We start from the raw sequence: 13,592 nt of genomic DNA, 5'->3' as shown, positions 1-13,592 counted from the left end.
AGATCGAGCTCCACATTGGGCTCTCTTTCCCTTTCCCTCTGCCCCTCTCTCCCTCTCCTACTCCCTCCCCCCAAACAAAACAAAACAAAACAAAACACCCAAATGTTGAGCTCCAGCTAATAATATGCAATGCTTTAGTGTTTATGGGAAGAGTAACAACTTACTTTGAAGTGATCAAGAAATAAGATGGACAAATATGAAATAAAGACTCTATACAAAAATACTGATTGTAGAACCTACGTGATGGGCATATATATAGTCAGGGTATAATTTTTTCAAGTTTTCTGTATGTTTGAAAATTTTAATAATAAAATGGTAGGAGAAAAAGAGACATAGTGGGTTCAAAGACAATCTTTACGGTTCTAAAAAGGGAAATAAATATAAAGTAATGAGTAAGGCTGATGCCAGGGTTTGATAGGTCCCAAGTCTGGCAGCAGGCAGTGGCAAGTAAGCCTTCCCATAGTAAGAGGACTTCATAGGTTGTCCATTCAAAACAAGAGCCAGACCGAGGTTCAAAATTTGAATCCAGGTGCTGGGTTAGGACAATATCAATATGGATGTCATTATAAGGGATGTCTGGGTGGCTCAGTGGGTTAAGCCTCTGCCTTCGGCTCGGGTCATGATCTCAGGATCCTGGGATCAAGCCCTGCATCAGGCTCTCTGCACAGCAGGGCCTGCTTTCCCCCTCCGCCTCTGCCTGCCTCTCTGTCTACTTGTGATCTCTTTCTCTCTGTCAAATAAATAAATAAAATCTTAAAAAAAAAAAAAAAGAAATGTCATTATAATACCTGTCCTTAACTAGGAGGCATCTAGGAATTGGGTTGGAGACAATCATAAAATGGTTAAACAGCAAAGGTGATAACACAGGGTAGGGAAGAAAACTATTAAAATTAAGTTTGCAGGGGTGCCTGGGTGGCTCAGTGGGTTAAAGCCTCTGCCTTTGGCTCAGGTCATGATCCCAGAGTTCTGGTATCGAGCCTCGCATTGGGCTCTCTGCTCAGCAGGGAGCCTGCTTCCCCCTCTCCCTCTGCCTGCTTCTCTGCTACTTGTGATATCCATCTGTCAAATAAATAAATAAAATCTTTTTAAAAAATAAATAAAATAAAATTAAGTTTGCAAACCAAAATTTCAAACCACTTCAATAAATCTAATGCCAAGAGAAGACCAATAAAAGTAAAACACAGTATAAAGTTACACTCTAGGGGCGCCTCGGTGGCTCAGTGGTTTAAGCCTCTGCCTTAGGACCGGGTTACGATCTCAGGGTCCCAGGATTGAGCCTCTCATTAGGCTCTCTGCTCTGCGGTGAGCCTGCTTCCTCCTCTCTCTGCCTGCCTCTCTGCCTATTTATGATCTCTATGTCAAATAAATAAATAAATAATCTTAAAAAAAAAAAAAAGTTACACTCAAGATGAATTTAATTTTATGGAACATTAGATAAGGCTCTTCTGGTCCTGCTTAAGAAAGTCAAAAAACAAGCCTCTCACAGATCAAACTGTTTCCAAGTAAGTTAACTGTATCCCAAACAAAGATCAAGAGTATATATATGAATACAAAAATATCCAGCACCCTAAAGTAAAATTCACAGTGGTTAGCATCCAGTAAAAAATTAACAGCCAGGGTAGCTAGGTGGCTCAGTGGGTTAAAGCCTCTGCCTTTGGCTCAAGTCATGATCCCAGTGGCCTGATACATTCACTGACATATTGGAATACAGGTCATAGATTGGATAAAATATTTTGTCAATGTTAGATTTATAAAGTTGATAACTATGTTGTGCTTATATAAGAGAACATTTCCTATTATTAGGAAATACAAACTAAGGTATTTAGGGATAAAGAATCAGGCATACAACTTATTCTTGATTATTAAAAAAAATACACACACATATGGGCAAATAATAGTGCCAGTCTGGCAAATGTCAACAATGAACAACAGGAGATTTGGGTAAAAGGTACAGGGGTGTTCTTCCAGTTTTCTATTTTTGCAAGTTTCTAAAATTATGTCCAAATGAAAAGTTTAAAGAGAGAATTCTACTATGATTGTAAACATATAATATTCTTTACAGCTTTATAAAGATTTAATAATTTGGCAATGGCTTCAGACGTTGTAATATTGAACCAAAATGACAGAACTGGTAGAAGACAGTATTAGCATCACCTCACACAACAATCCTGCCATTCGATTTACTATTAAAAAATTCAGGGGTCTGGGTTAAAGCCTCTGCCTTCAGCTCAGGTCATGATCCCAGAGTCCTGGGATCGAGCCCCGCATTGGGCTCTCTGCTCGGCAGGGAGCCTGCTTCCCCCTCTCTCTCTGCCTGCCTCTCTCTACCTACTTGTGATCTCTGTCTGTCAAATAAATAAATAAAATCTTTAAAAAAAAATTAACAGCCATACAAAGAGAAAGTATGACTCATAATGAGGAGAGAAAATAATCAAAAGAAATAGACCCTGTAAATGACATGTATACTAGAACTAGTAGTAGACAAGAACATTGAAATAATTGTTATAACTATACTCATATTTTCAAAAAAGTAAGTAAAGATTGTGCATATTACGTGGAGATGTGGAAAATATTTTAAAAGACCCAAATCCATTCTGAAGATGAAAAAATACAATATTTGAGATGAAAAATACACTGGATGAAATTAATAGCTGACTTAACATTATAGGACAAAAGATTAGTATATTTGAAGACTTATCAACAGAAAGGATCCAATATGAAACAGAGAGAGGGAAAAAAAGGCTAGACCAAAAAAAACCCCAAATCACCCAAAACATCACTGAGCTGAAGGACAACTTCATGGAGTTCTCAGAGAAAGGGCATAGATGCACAAGAAGACTATAGACGTGTATCACTTGGGAAAATAGATGCAAAAGTTTTTTTTTAAGTTTTTTTTTTTTTAATTTGTTTGACAGACAGATCACAAGTAGGCAGAGAGAAAAGGAAGCAGGCTTCCTGCCAAGCAGAGAGCCCGATGTGGGGCTTGATCCCAGGACCCCGGGATCATGACCTGAGCTGAAGGCAGAGGCTTTAACCCAGGCACCCCGACGCAAAACTTCTTAACAAATGTTAACAAATGGAATCCAACAATACGTTAAAAGACTAATATATCATGACCTAATGATGGCTTAACATAGTATTAAAAATTTAACATAATTCACCACATTAACAGACTAGAAAAGAAAAACCATATGATCATCTCGATACATGCAGAAAAAGCACTTGCTCAAATCCAATGTCTCATCCTGATCAAAACTGTCAGCAAAGCAGGAACGTAAAGGAACTTAACCTGGTAAAGGGCAGCAATAAATATGTAGCGCTAACATCGTACTTAATGAAAAACTGCTTTCCTCCTAAAATCAGGAACAAGACACTTAATAGCTATGTGTCCTTAGGCAATCGCTCAACCTTTGTGTAATTGGTTTCCCATCTGGAAACCTTTGTAACAGAGTGTGGCACTAAGTAAGTGCTAGCGATGATAATGCTGATGATGGAGTAGACATAGGGGTTGGCAGAAGAGCTAGAGGGAAAGAACAAATCCAGTAATTTCTCCTTTTTGAACCTCAGAATCAGTTACCCCGCAGCCACTGTGTCCACTGCCCAACACTGCCCCAGTGCCTTTTAGCGGTTAAGTCAGGAATGTGAAATGGTAGGACACAAGATATAATCTTCCCATGAGAGCCATAAGATAACACCTCCCTCTTCTTTCTTTCATCCCTTGGAGTGAAAAAAACAAGAGGAGAAAACACCATTCTATGCTATATATACTCATTCTATTTCCTGGCCCCTTCATCATTTTAATTCTCCCTACCGTCAACTTACCCCCCCCCTTTTTTTTTCTTTACCCCCACTGCCTGGCTCCTTACACCCACACTACCAGCAGTAAACACTGGAATTCAGAGCTCATTTTGTTCAGTTCTACTGTAGGTTCAACCATTATATTTCAGATATTTTATCATATTGTACCTAACATTTCCTTTTCTTTTCTTTAAAGTGTTTTTATTTTTTTTAAGATTTTATTTATTTATTTGACACACAGAGAGAGATCACAAGCAGGCAGAGATGCAGGCAGAGAGAGAGAGGGGGAAGCAGGCTCCCTGCCGAGCAGAGAGCCCGACGTGGGGCTCGATCCCAGGACCCTGAGATCATGACCTGAGCTGAAGGCAGAGGCTTAGCCCACTGAGCCATGCAGGTGCCCCTCCTTTTCTTTTCTTTTTAAGATTTTATTATTTGACACAGAGAGAGAGAGAGAGAGATCACAAATAGGCAGAGAGGAAGGAAGAGGGAGAGAGGGAAGCAGTCTCCCCGCTGAGCAGGGAGCTTGATGTGGGTTCCATCCCAGGACCCTGGGATCATGACCTGAGCCGAAGGCAGAGGCTTAACCCACTGAGCCACCCAGGCACCCCTTACATTTTCAATTAAAGAATCTTTAAAGGTATAGGAGTCAGAAACCCAAAAGGCAGGGCTTTGGAGAAGTATCTGGAAGCAGCCTTTTGTGGGCACAGAATTCCTTTGCAATTGCTTTATTTATTGTATGTCAACTACACATGAATAAATAAATTTTCATGAAAAAATATGCTTTATTTTTTCTATGATTTATCTGGTTTTAATATAAAAAGTATTATTTTTCCAAATCTTTATAAAACATCAGTGTTGTAGGAAGATATACTATATCTATTCTGTGGCTTTGAATACACTTCGGAATGGAAGAAATAATTTGAGATGTAAAGTGTGCTTCTTTTTAAACATGCTTATCCAAGGCTGCTTTGCCCAGCATCATATCAAGAGCTGCCAAATCACACCTATTATTAGAAGAAATTCATCTGCCTAGATTTTTTATTTCTCCATCTCATGCTTTGTCTTGGGTCTGCATTTTCTAATGGCCTAAGGTCCTCGATTTGAGTCAAATACATCTTTTAAAATTGGTATTATGGATCATGCTAAACCCTTGGCCTTTGTATCATACATAATCTTTTTACCATGAAGGATAACATACAGAAAAGTACACAAAACATAGTTCAATGGATTAGAAAGTAATTGGTGTTCGGGTGAAGAACCTGAACAATATTCTCAGAAAATCTCTGGTGTCCTCTCTCAGGCACTATCCCTTCCCTCTCCACTATCTTGACTTCAATTGCTGTAATTTAGTGTATCTGTTTCTGAATTGTTATGTAAGTGGAAGGATGCTGTGTACACTTCTACTTCCTATTTTATAACATTATGCTTGCACATTTATCCATGCAGCTATACCTAGCACATCTTTGTAGCTATGTAATATTCTACTGTACAATCAATATGCTGTAACTTGCCTCCTCGTTCTACTCTTAATGGACATTTAAGTTGTCCTCACTCTGGCCATCACGAATAATGCCTATATCAACATTGTCATACAAGGCACTTTGTGCACATGTGTGTATCCCCATTTTTTCTTAGGTCCACATACACTGAGAATGGTATTTCTTGGCCAGAAGGTCTGTGCTTCTTCAACTTCCATGGAGAAGGCTAAAGATTGTTCTACGGGGTAGCATCAGTTTACCCTCCTATGCTCCCCTTGCGCCAAATCCTTGCCAAAACCTTGTTAGCCACCTGGTAGGTATGTGGTGGCAGTGCACTATGGTTTTAATGTCTATTTCTCAGATGACTGATTATTTTTATTTATAGAAATTCTTCCTATGTTTTGAATGTGAGCCCTTTGTTGGATATGGCTTCACCCCTCCTGCACCTTGCCTTTCACGTTCATAATGGTACCTTTTGATGAACAGAGCTCTTAGTTTTCACACAGTTATTAACTTTTTCCTTTAAGGTTAATGCTCTTGCTCTTTGGCTTTCCATTACTGGCTTATCTGAATTATGTCCTGATACTGCCACATCTGAATTAAGATCTCGGACATTTTTGCACTCCTGTCCTCTTAAAGGACTTAGTCAAGCATGACCAGAGCGGCCAGTGCTGAATCAAGGCTCTGGGTCCGTATCTGACTTCACCAGCCCTGTTAACCTCAATATCCTTATGCTTTGAGGGAAACAAGTGTTGGGGAGTGAGGGAGGATAGAATTCACTATATACTAGAATGACCTTGCACACAGTCTGACCACATCTCTCCAAAGCATCATGTTTAATGTAGTCTGAGATCATGTAAGCTGGTTTTGGGACAGCTGATACAAAGATGACTCATGGTGAACTTTCAGCCTACTATAATCCTAAACCTTTCACATACCTGACCCAGCATGAACTTCCTCATTTTTACACAAAAATTCACAACTTCCAAGTTTTAACCTGCTTGATGTGGATCAATGTTTCTATCCTTAACATATTACTCAAAAGCCTATATGTAGAGATGACCTGAAATAAGGTTAAAAATTGGAGACTGATCAAATAGTAATTCATGATTGGTGCTGAAAAATAGTTCTGTGAAATACTGGTAAACAGACCCAATGACGTTTCTCTGGCCACCATCCTAACATCTGGTCTTTTCCATATTTTTAAAAAAGATTTTATTTATTTGACAGAGAGAGAGAGATCACAAGTAGGCAGGCGGTGGGGGTGGGGGAGCGTGGGGAAGGGAAGCAGGCTCCCCGCTGAGCAGAGAGCCTGATGCAGGGCTTGATCCCAGGACCCTGAGATCATGACCTGAGCCGAAGGCAGAGGCTTAACCCACTGAGCCACCCAGGTGCTCCTTTTTCCACATTTTTAATAAAAAACTAGAATAAAGACGTTGATGCCCTATGTATCAGATCTCAGCTGATACGACATTACAAGGAATAATAAAATAAAATAGTAAAAGAGAAAACACAAGTTTTCTTTTCAATCAAAATTCATCTTTATCTTTTTCCACTTGAAGTCAAGTTGGCAACTGTTAGTAATGACATACCAACTAAACAAATGCTTCTAAACATTCATTACTTTCGTTTACCTACACTTTGTCCCCCTTTTTAGCATAAAGAGGATTTTCTATTCTCTTTCTTTTACTGTTACAATTTTATACTTATTCCTCCTGGATTTTTCTATAATTCTGTTTTTCCCCATTTTTAAAAAAGATTTGTTTATTTATCTGACAGAGAGAAAGTAAGCATGCATGCACAAGCAGGGGGGAGTGGCAGAGGGAGAGTGAGAAGCAGACTCCCCACCAAGCAGGGAGCCCGATGCAGGGCTCCATCCCAGGGTCCCAGGATTACAACCTGAGCAGAAGGCAGACACCCAACTGACTGAACCACCCAGGCACCCCTACTTTTTCGCATTTCTAAATTGTTTATTATACTTGTTCATAATGTTTAAACTTCTAACACAGCAATAATCTGTGGACTTCCAATTTTTTTTTAAGATTTTTATTATTTATTTGACAGACAGAGATCACAAGTAGGTAGAGAGAGGCAGGCAGAGAGAGAGGAGGAAGCAGGCTCCTTGCCGAGCAGAGAGCCCAATGCGGGGCTCGATCCCAGGACTCTGGGATCATGACCTCACCTCATCACCAGGCTCATCACACATAGACATCTACTGCATTCAACAAGTGAGATGAGAAATAGTCAAGGTCAGTGTATCAGGTAGGGTTGGCAGGAGACAGAAGCCACATCTATTATTTAAATATAAAGAATCTAATATACAAAGAATCGTTAATCGAGTACTAAAGACTGAAAATGCAAGAAGGAGACACTGAGGTATCCTAGCACGAAGCAGTTATCACTCCTAGGGTGGGGCGGGGGGGGGGGGGAACAAAGGGAAGAGTGGGGATGATGATGATGATGATTTAAGATTTTATTTATTTGATATAGAGAGACACAGTGAGAGAGGGAACACAAGCAGGGGGAGTGGAAGAGGAAGAAGAAGGCTCCCCCGCCAAGCAGAGAACCCGATGAGGGGCTCGATCCTGGGACCCTGGGATCATGACCAGAGCTGGAGGCAGACGCTTAACATCTGAGCCACCCAGGTGCCCCATAGAGTGGGGATTATTACAGTTTAGAAGCTTAGATAAGGGATTCCCCCAGAGCTGGCATGCAGACTTTTGTGGTAGGAGTGCTGCCAGCTGGCGCTGATACCGCTGAAGGAGTGTGATGAGGCTCGTTCTAGGAAAAATTGTCAACTAAAATAAATTGCTGCTACTCAGGTCAACTGCTAATGCCAGGGCAAAGGTCAGTGCCACAGGAATGCAGACCTGGAAAAGGAAGCAAACTATTAAGAGGAAGTCCCCTCTCCCTCCTCCAGCCTTCCTGTTTCTTTCTAGCACCCTCTACTGGCAGATTCTAATAGGGAGCAAACGACAAGAGGAACATGCAAAGTCCCTGCCCCAGTATTACCAAGCAGAGTACAGAAGAAGAGCATGTTTGCTTCTGAGAGACAACAGCTTTAGAGAAAGATCTGGAGGATGATTTAGAGTATGTCCTGTGGCAGCACAGAAGGGTACAGGGTCCTTCCTCAAGGGGACCCAACCTCCCCTTAATCAGATGTTCCAGGTCTGTGGATTGGCTTATATCTATAAACTGGGTGAAAGGTGGTAACTTGCCGTTGTGACCACTCAAGTCAGGTTTCTGGCTCCAGACATGGAGTTTCTCCTTCTATGTAGTTCATGTAGCATTTAGTAGGCTGCCCATCTATTTTATTGCTAGAGACACTCTAATCCATTAGTCACCGCCAAAAATCCTTGTGAGCCAAAACATTCTCTGCTTTGTCCTCCACTGCCCATTATAGAACACATGTCTACCTTGACTCCAGTGAGGTGCCACTGGACCCCAGGTCAGGAGCTCCCACCATCATAAACAGCCTAGAGATACAAGTCTCCTCTCGGCAATTTATTTCTCAGTGCCCTCATGAAAATGTGTCTTCTGTGAAGTCTTAAAGGATGCAGTAGGGGGATGGGTGTGCAGGTCGCACATAATAAATCCAGTCCAATATTCTTATCTTTCTAAATCATTAGATTCTTTCCTCGTTATGCCAGGAAAGTTCTAGCACCTTAACCTTATTACATATAGGCCACCACTGAGTCCAAGTTTCAGTCAACCACATCTGAGTTAATACCTTAGATTCAGAATTTCTTGAGAACATACCCAGATCAATAAATTTTATCTCCAGCACCTAGGTTGCTCAGTTGGTTAAGCATCTAACTCTTGGTCTCAGCTCAGGTCTTGATCTCAGGGTCCTGAGTTCAAGCCCTGCCTTGGGCTCCACACTGAAGTGGAGCCTACTGAAAAATAAAGAAAGAAAAGAAAAGAAATAAATTCATTTGATCTGATTTACTATTACATTCTATCCTTCCTGGCCTAATCTATTTACAATCAATCGTTTGCAGTGACATAAATTAGCAAAATTTTGCACATCTTTCAGAGGCTGAGTTCTTTCCAACCAAGTTGGATTTTGTTCCTGTCCTTTGGAGCATGAAGAGATCTGGGCCTCACAGCAAAAGGTTATAAAGATAAGTCTTGAGTATAGACATTCTTTGCAAAGCAGTTACTCTAGGAAAAGTTATAAAGGAGAGTCAGAATGACTGGGATTTCAAGACTCTCAGTTTTATCCAAGCCAATTCAGATGTTCCCATTCCAAGTCTCAGGGGTCTAGTTCTTTCCACTCAGTGTCCTAAATGAGACATCGACAAGACTGTATAATTCTATTAGCAGCACAATTAAAACTGTGTTCAAGGTTCTGTGGCTACATGAAATAAAGTTCTTTAGAACCCAGAACCTCTCTGATTCTCTAAGGGTTGCCTTGAGTGTTTTAAGATGTGAACTTATCATTTTCTTTCTGTAAGGGCTCCAGTGATCTGAGAAGCAACCATCCCACCCATCCCTCAGTCCTTAGAGTCGAAAAGTGCTTTAGCCACTTCAAACACTTCAGAAATCATTTTATCACAATCAATCAAAGGTAGTAATCTGATGAATCACTATGCCAATAATTGCCATGGATTACTAGGACTTATATCATGTTGGAAAGGAGCCGAAGATCTGACCAAAGCAATCGCTGAAGCCCATCTTTGAAAGCTTCTCCTCTGGGATTCCAATTGTAGTAACAATTTCTTTATTAATACCTTTTGTAAGTCCAAGCAGGAGACCAAAACCACAAAAGTTATTTTAACAGAGGGAATTTAATATGGTTAATTATTAACCATATGCTGACAAACTGAAAACGCTAAAAGGGGACAGTGAGCGTCATAGAAGTAGTACCAGTAGGAAGCAGCTCTCACTCCAAAACAGGAATAAAGAGAATTAACTACAGTTGAGAAATTTGGAGCAAGGACTGCCAAAGAGCTGGGACTCAGATCTGAGGAAAGGTATTGATATCTTTGAAGGGGTGTGATGAGGTGGTTCTAAGAGGGTGGAAAACTACAAATTGGAAAAACTGATGCCAACTGTTAATGCCAGAGTGAGGCACTATCACTGTGACGAGACAGACAAGAAAAGAATCACACAGGAAGCAGCAAGCCCTTTTGTCCTCTACCCTTCCACTCACCCTCCCTTGCTGGCAAAGCCTTCTAGGCAGCCAGCTAGCAAAGAAGAAATGTGGTTTAGAGGTGCTGCCCCAGATCCACAAAACAGAATCTAAAGGGGTGCTACGAAGCTGAGGGACAATAGCTTAATAACCTGTAGTCAAGAAGAAGCAGGGGGCAGCTGCAGTCAGGGTCCCCGATTATATGAAACTATTAAAGGGTGTATGGCATTTTGGTCTCCTTTCTGCACAGCACCTGGCAAATAGCAAGAGCTTAATAAATGTGAGCTATTAGAGCTCACAAAACCACCAAGAGTTAAAGAGAAATACCATACTTTAGTGGCACGATTCTTTGCTATTGCTATTGGGATTCAGATGTTCCTGTTCTTTCTCCACTCCCACACAGTGCAAGCAGACAAGGAGAGCAGGAGAAAGAAGCAGTGGAAAAGAAAATCAGAGTAGTACTGAGATAATGGCGAAGACACAAAACCAATAGGAATTATATTTGTGGAGGTTAAAAAAACACGACAAAGGTGAAAAGCATAGTGGATTCATGGGTTTACCTTCTGTCTGGGGTACTATTAGAAAGGTGCTTTTATGAGATCTAGATGGTTTTCTTTGTTTCTATTCAATGTATCCGTTGCCTTGGCTTATGTTAGCAAATAAACACTAGTAAAAAGTTTATCTATATAGACAAATGTAACCCAGCTAAAGGGAATGGTTGAGTTAGGTTCAAGATAACGAGAGAGAAAGTGATTGGGACTTACACAGTTTCAGCAATACTTAGCCCCGACTTTCAAAAATTGTAGTTATCTGGCCTTCCACCCTTCAAAGTCATACGCAGATGGAGTGGTTAGGCAGTCATTACATTTCCAAAACAAGTCTTAAACTTGGCAGAGCCAGAATTTGCATCTAGGTCTGTCTGACTCCAAAGTCTGTCTCTTAACCAGTACAAACATGAGGTTCCTGACTACCCTTACCCACAGATACTGCCATCATTAGCCATGTGGCCCTCACTCATTTTCCTCTTCCCAATACTATACCTAAGATATCTAATTATCTGGCCTACAGAAAATTAATTTTTTAAAAAGATTTTATTTATTTATTTGACAGCACAAGCTGGCAGAGGGGTAGGCAGAGGAAGAGAGAGAAGTAGGTTCCCCGCCAAGCAAGGAGTCCGATGTGGGGCTCATTCCCAGGACCCTGGGATCATGACCTGAGATGAACCGACTGAGCCACCCAGGCATCCCTGGAAAATTAAAATTTAAGGATATAATGCAATAATCAACTAGTTATCTATTTTTCTTAATGGAGGAAAATCACATTTCTTTAAGAGAATAACACTGACATTATAGTCATTAAGAAATCCTGTGTTAAGACTGCTTTACTCACTTAGGCAACCAAGTTGCAAATTCCAATTACAAACTTTCTTGAAATGAACACTAAATAGCAGTGAAATTTGATGAGTCAAGAATAAAAAATTGTGTAAGACTGGTCTTAGTCTTCTCCCACCCACAAACAAGGAATTTTGTGTTCAACAGCTGGCAGGGTGAGGGGCAGTATGGAAATATTAAGACTGCACTTAGTTTCTCAAGAAGGCATACAGTTTCAGAAATTAACAAGGGCTTGTTTCCTTTGTGTAAAGTAATGCTATATATGTGATCAAAGGGTATTTTAAGATTCGTTTTACACTGGCAGATCTATTCACTAACACGCTTTCTCTGTCTCTGCTCATGCTGTACCCCTGAAATGCTTTCTATTCTCTACCATACAGACTTAACTTCATTTATTTCTCAAAATACTGATTCTTCAAAATCCAGCTCATGTCTCCCTCCACAATGGATGAATTAGTAAGATGGTTTCAACTAGCTGTATTTATAAGGCTTCTCTAAACATGATACAATGGCATCTCCTCAAAAGAGAAATTTTAGAATCTCTGAGCTAGAACAATTGCTCAGGGATTATCTAACAGTCTATTCTCCCTGTCTCCAATGTGTAAACTGCCCCTACCCGTTAATGTAACTTATCTCAAAGGTCTTTTCCAGCTCTAAAATTATGACTTCACAGTTCCACCGACTAAATATTACTTCAAAAGGCGTGGAATGTATCTAGAAACCATTAAATTCTCAAACGGTAACGGAGTTCAGTTTTAAGTTACGCTCAAAGACTGAGGCCAAGTCCGCAATTCTGGTGAGAACAACAATCAGCTGTCCTTACTGTCCACGTCTGTGCACTGTACCGCAGGTGACCGATTCACTCCGGGCACACCGTAGGCCCCAATCCGGGACAGAAGCCTGCTTGGTCAAGCACTCTATCCCAACACCGAGACCAGGCCCTGACAGACCGCTTTATCTCTTAGAAACAAAGCTGGGTAAAATACCTCGACCCGGCACCACCCCCAGATACCCGCAGCGACGGGGACGACACAGCGATGCGGAGCAGTGATGCAGGTGCACACCGCACCTTGTTCTGCTCCCGGAGCCAGTAGGAGTTCGCGACACCAGCTCCCCCACAGGCACCCCAGCCCCGCAGGATCCGCAGGATCCCCCGGCGCCGATGCACCCCTCCTCCGCTGCCCTCCGCGACCCCACTTCCCCAGCTGTCCGCCCCTACGTCCCTTGTTTCTAACCATGGGGCACTTACCATCCCAATACCAGGCCGGTGGTCACGATGAAGCAGGTAAAGACCACTGCGATGTAGAAAAGCGGCGAATACTCATACAGCGTTACCAGAAACACCGCAGCCATCAGGATGTCCTAGACTGAGCCGAGCTTCGGCCGCCCAGCCCGGCCCACCCGGCCGGGGTAAAAGCCACTACGGCGCCTCGGAGCTGACAAACTTCGTGGATACGCACTCGCCTGGGGTTCTAGGGCTAGTCGTCGGGGCAACCTCGCCGGCTGTGGGAGCCGGAGTGCCAATCACGACGCCGCCTGCAGAGCTCGCCCCGCCCCTCCTACTCCCGTCCCGAGCTATTGGCTTCGCAGAGGGGCGGTGCCCGGAATGGACTCACGGGATTGGTACTCGGAGGGCGTCCGTGTGTCCTAGCGGTGAAGGCTTTTCTGCGGCAAATTGTAAACACGCATCGCGGCCAAAGCTGTCCAAGGCTCAGGTAAGGTTTTTCTGATGACACAGAGAGGAGGCACGGCCTGAAATACACGCCAAAGAGTCTAAATCCCGTATATTGG

At 41.9% G+C, this 13,592-nt stretch overlaps 1 protein-coding gene across 2 annotated transcripts in view; it reads right to left on the bottom strand.

The window, feature by feature from the left end:
• CGRRF1 (cell growth regulator with ring finger domain 1) overlaps positions 1 to 13,278 on the bottom strand; it is a 31,808-nt gene extending 18,530 nt beyond the window's left edge. The window contains exon 1 of one of the 2 annotated variants that reach the window (XM_046010271.1): positions 13,051 to 13,278. In XM_046010271.1, the coding sequence (XP_045866227.1) occupies positions 13,051 to 13,154 (104 nt within the window). In that variant the 5' untranslated portion in view covers positions 13,155 to 13,278. Of the gene's footprint in view, positions 1 to 8,692; positions 8,748 to 13,050 lie in introns of those variants that run through there. The other variant, XM_046010272.1, reaches the window with a different exon arrangement.
• Positions 13,279 to 13,592: the final 314 nt, after the last annotated feature.

This window comes from Meles meles, chromosome 6 (genome assembly GCF_922984935.1).
Source record: "Meles meles chromosome 6, mMelMel3.1 paternal haplotype, whole genome shotgun sequence".
Taxonomy (NCBI): Eukaryota; Metazoa; Chordata; class Mammalia; order Carnivora; family Mustelidae; genus Meles; species Meles meles.
This window is presented reverse-complemented; position numbering and strand designations above follow the sequence as displayed.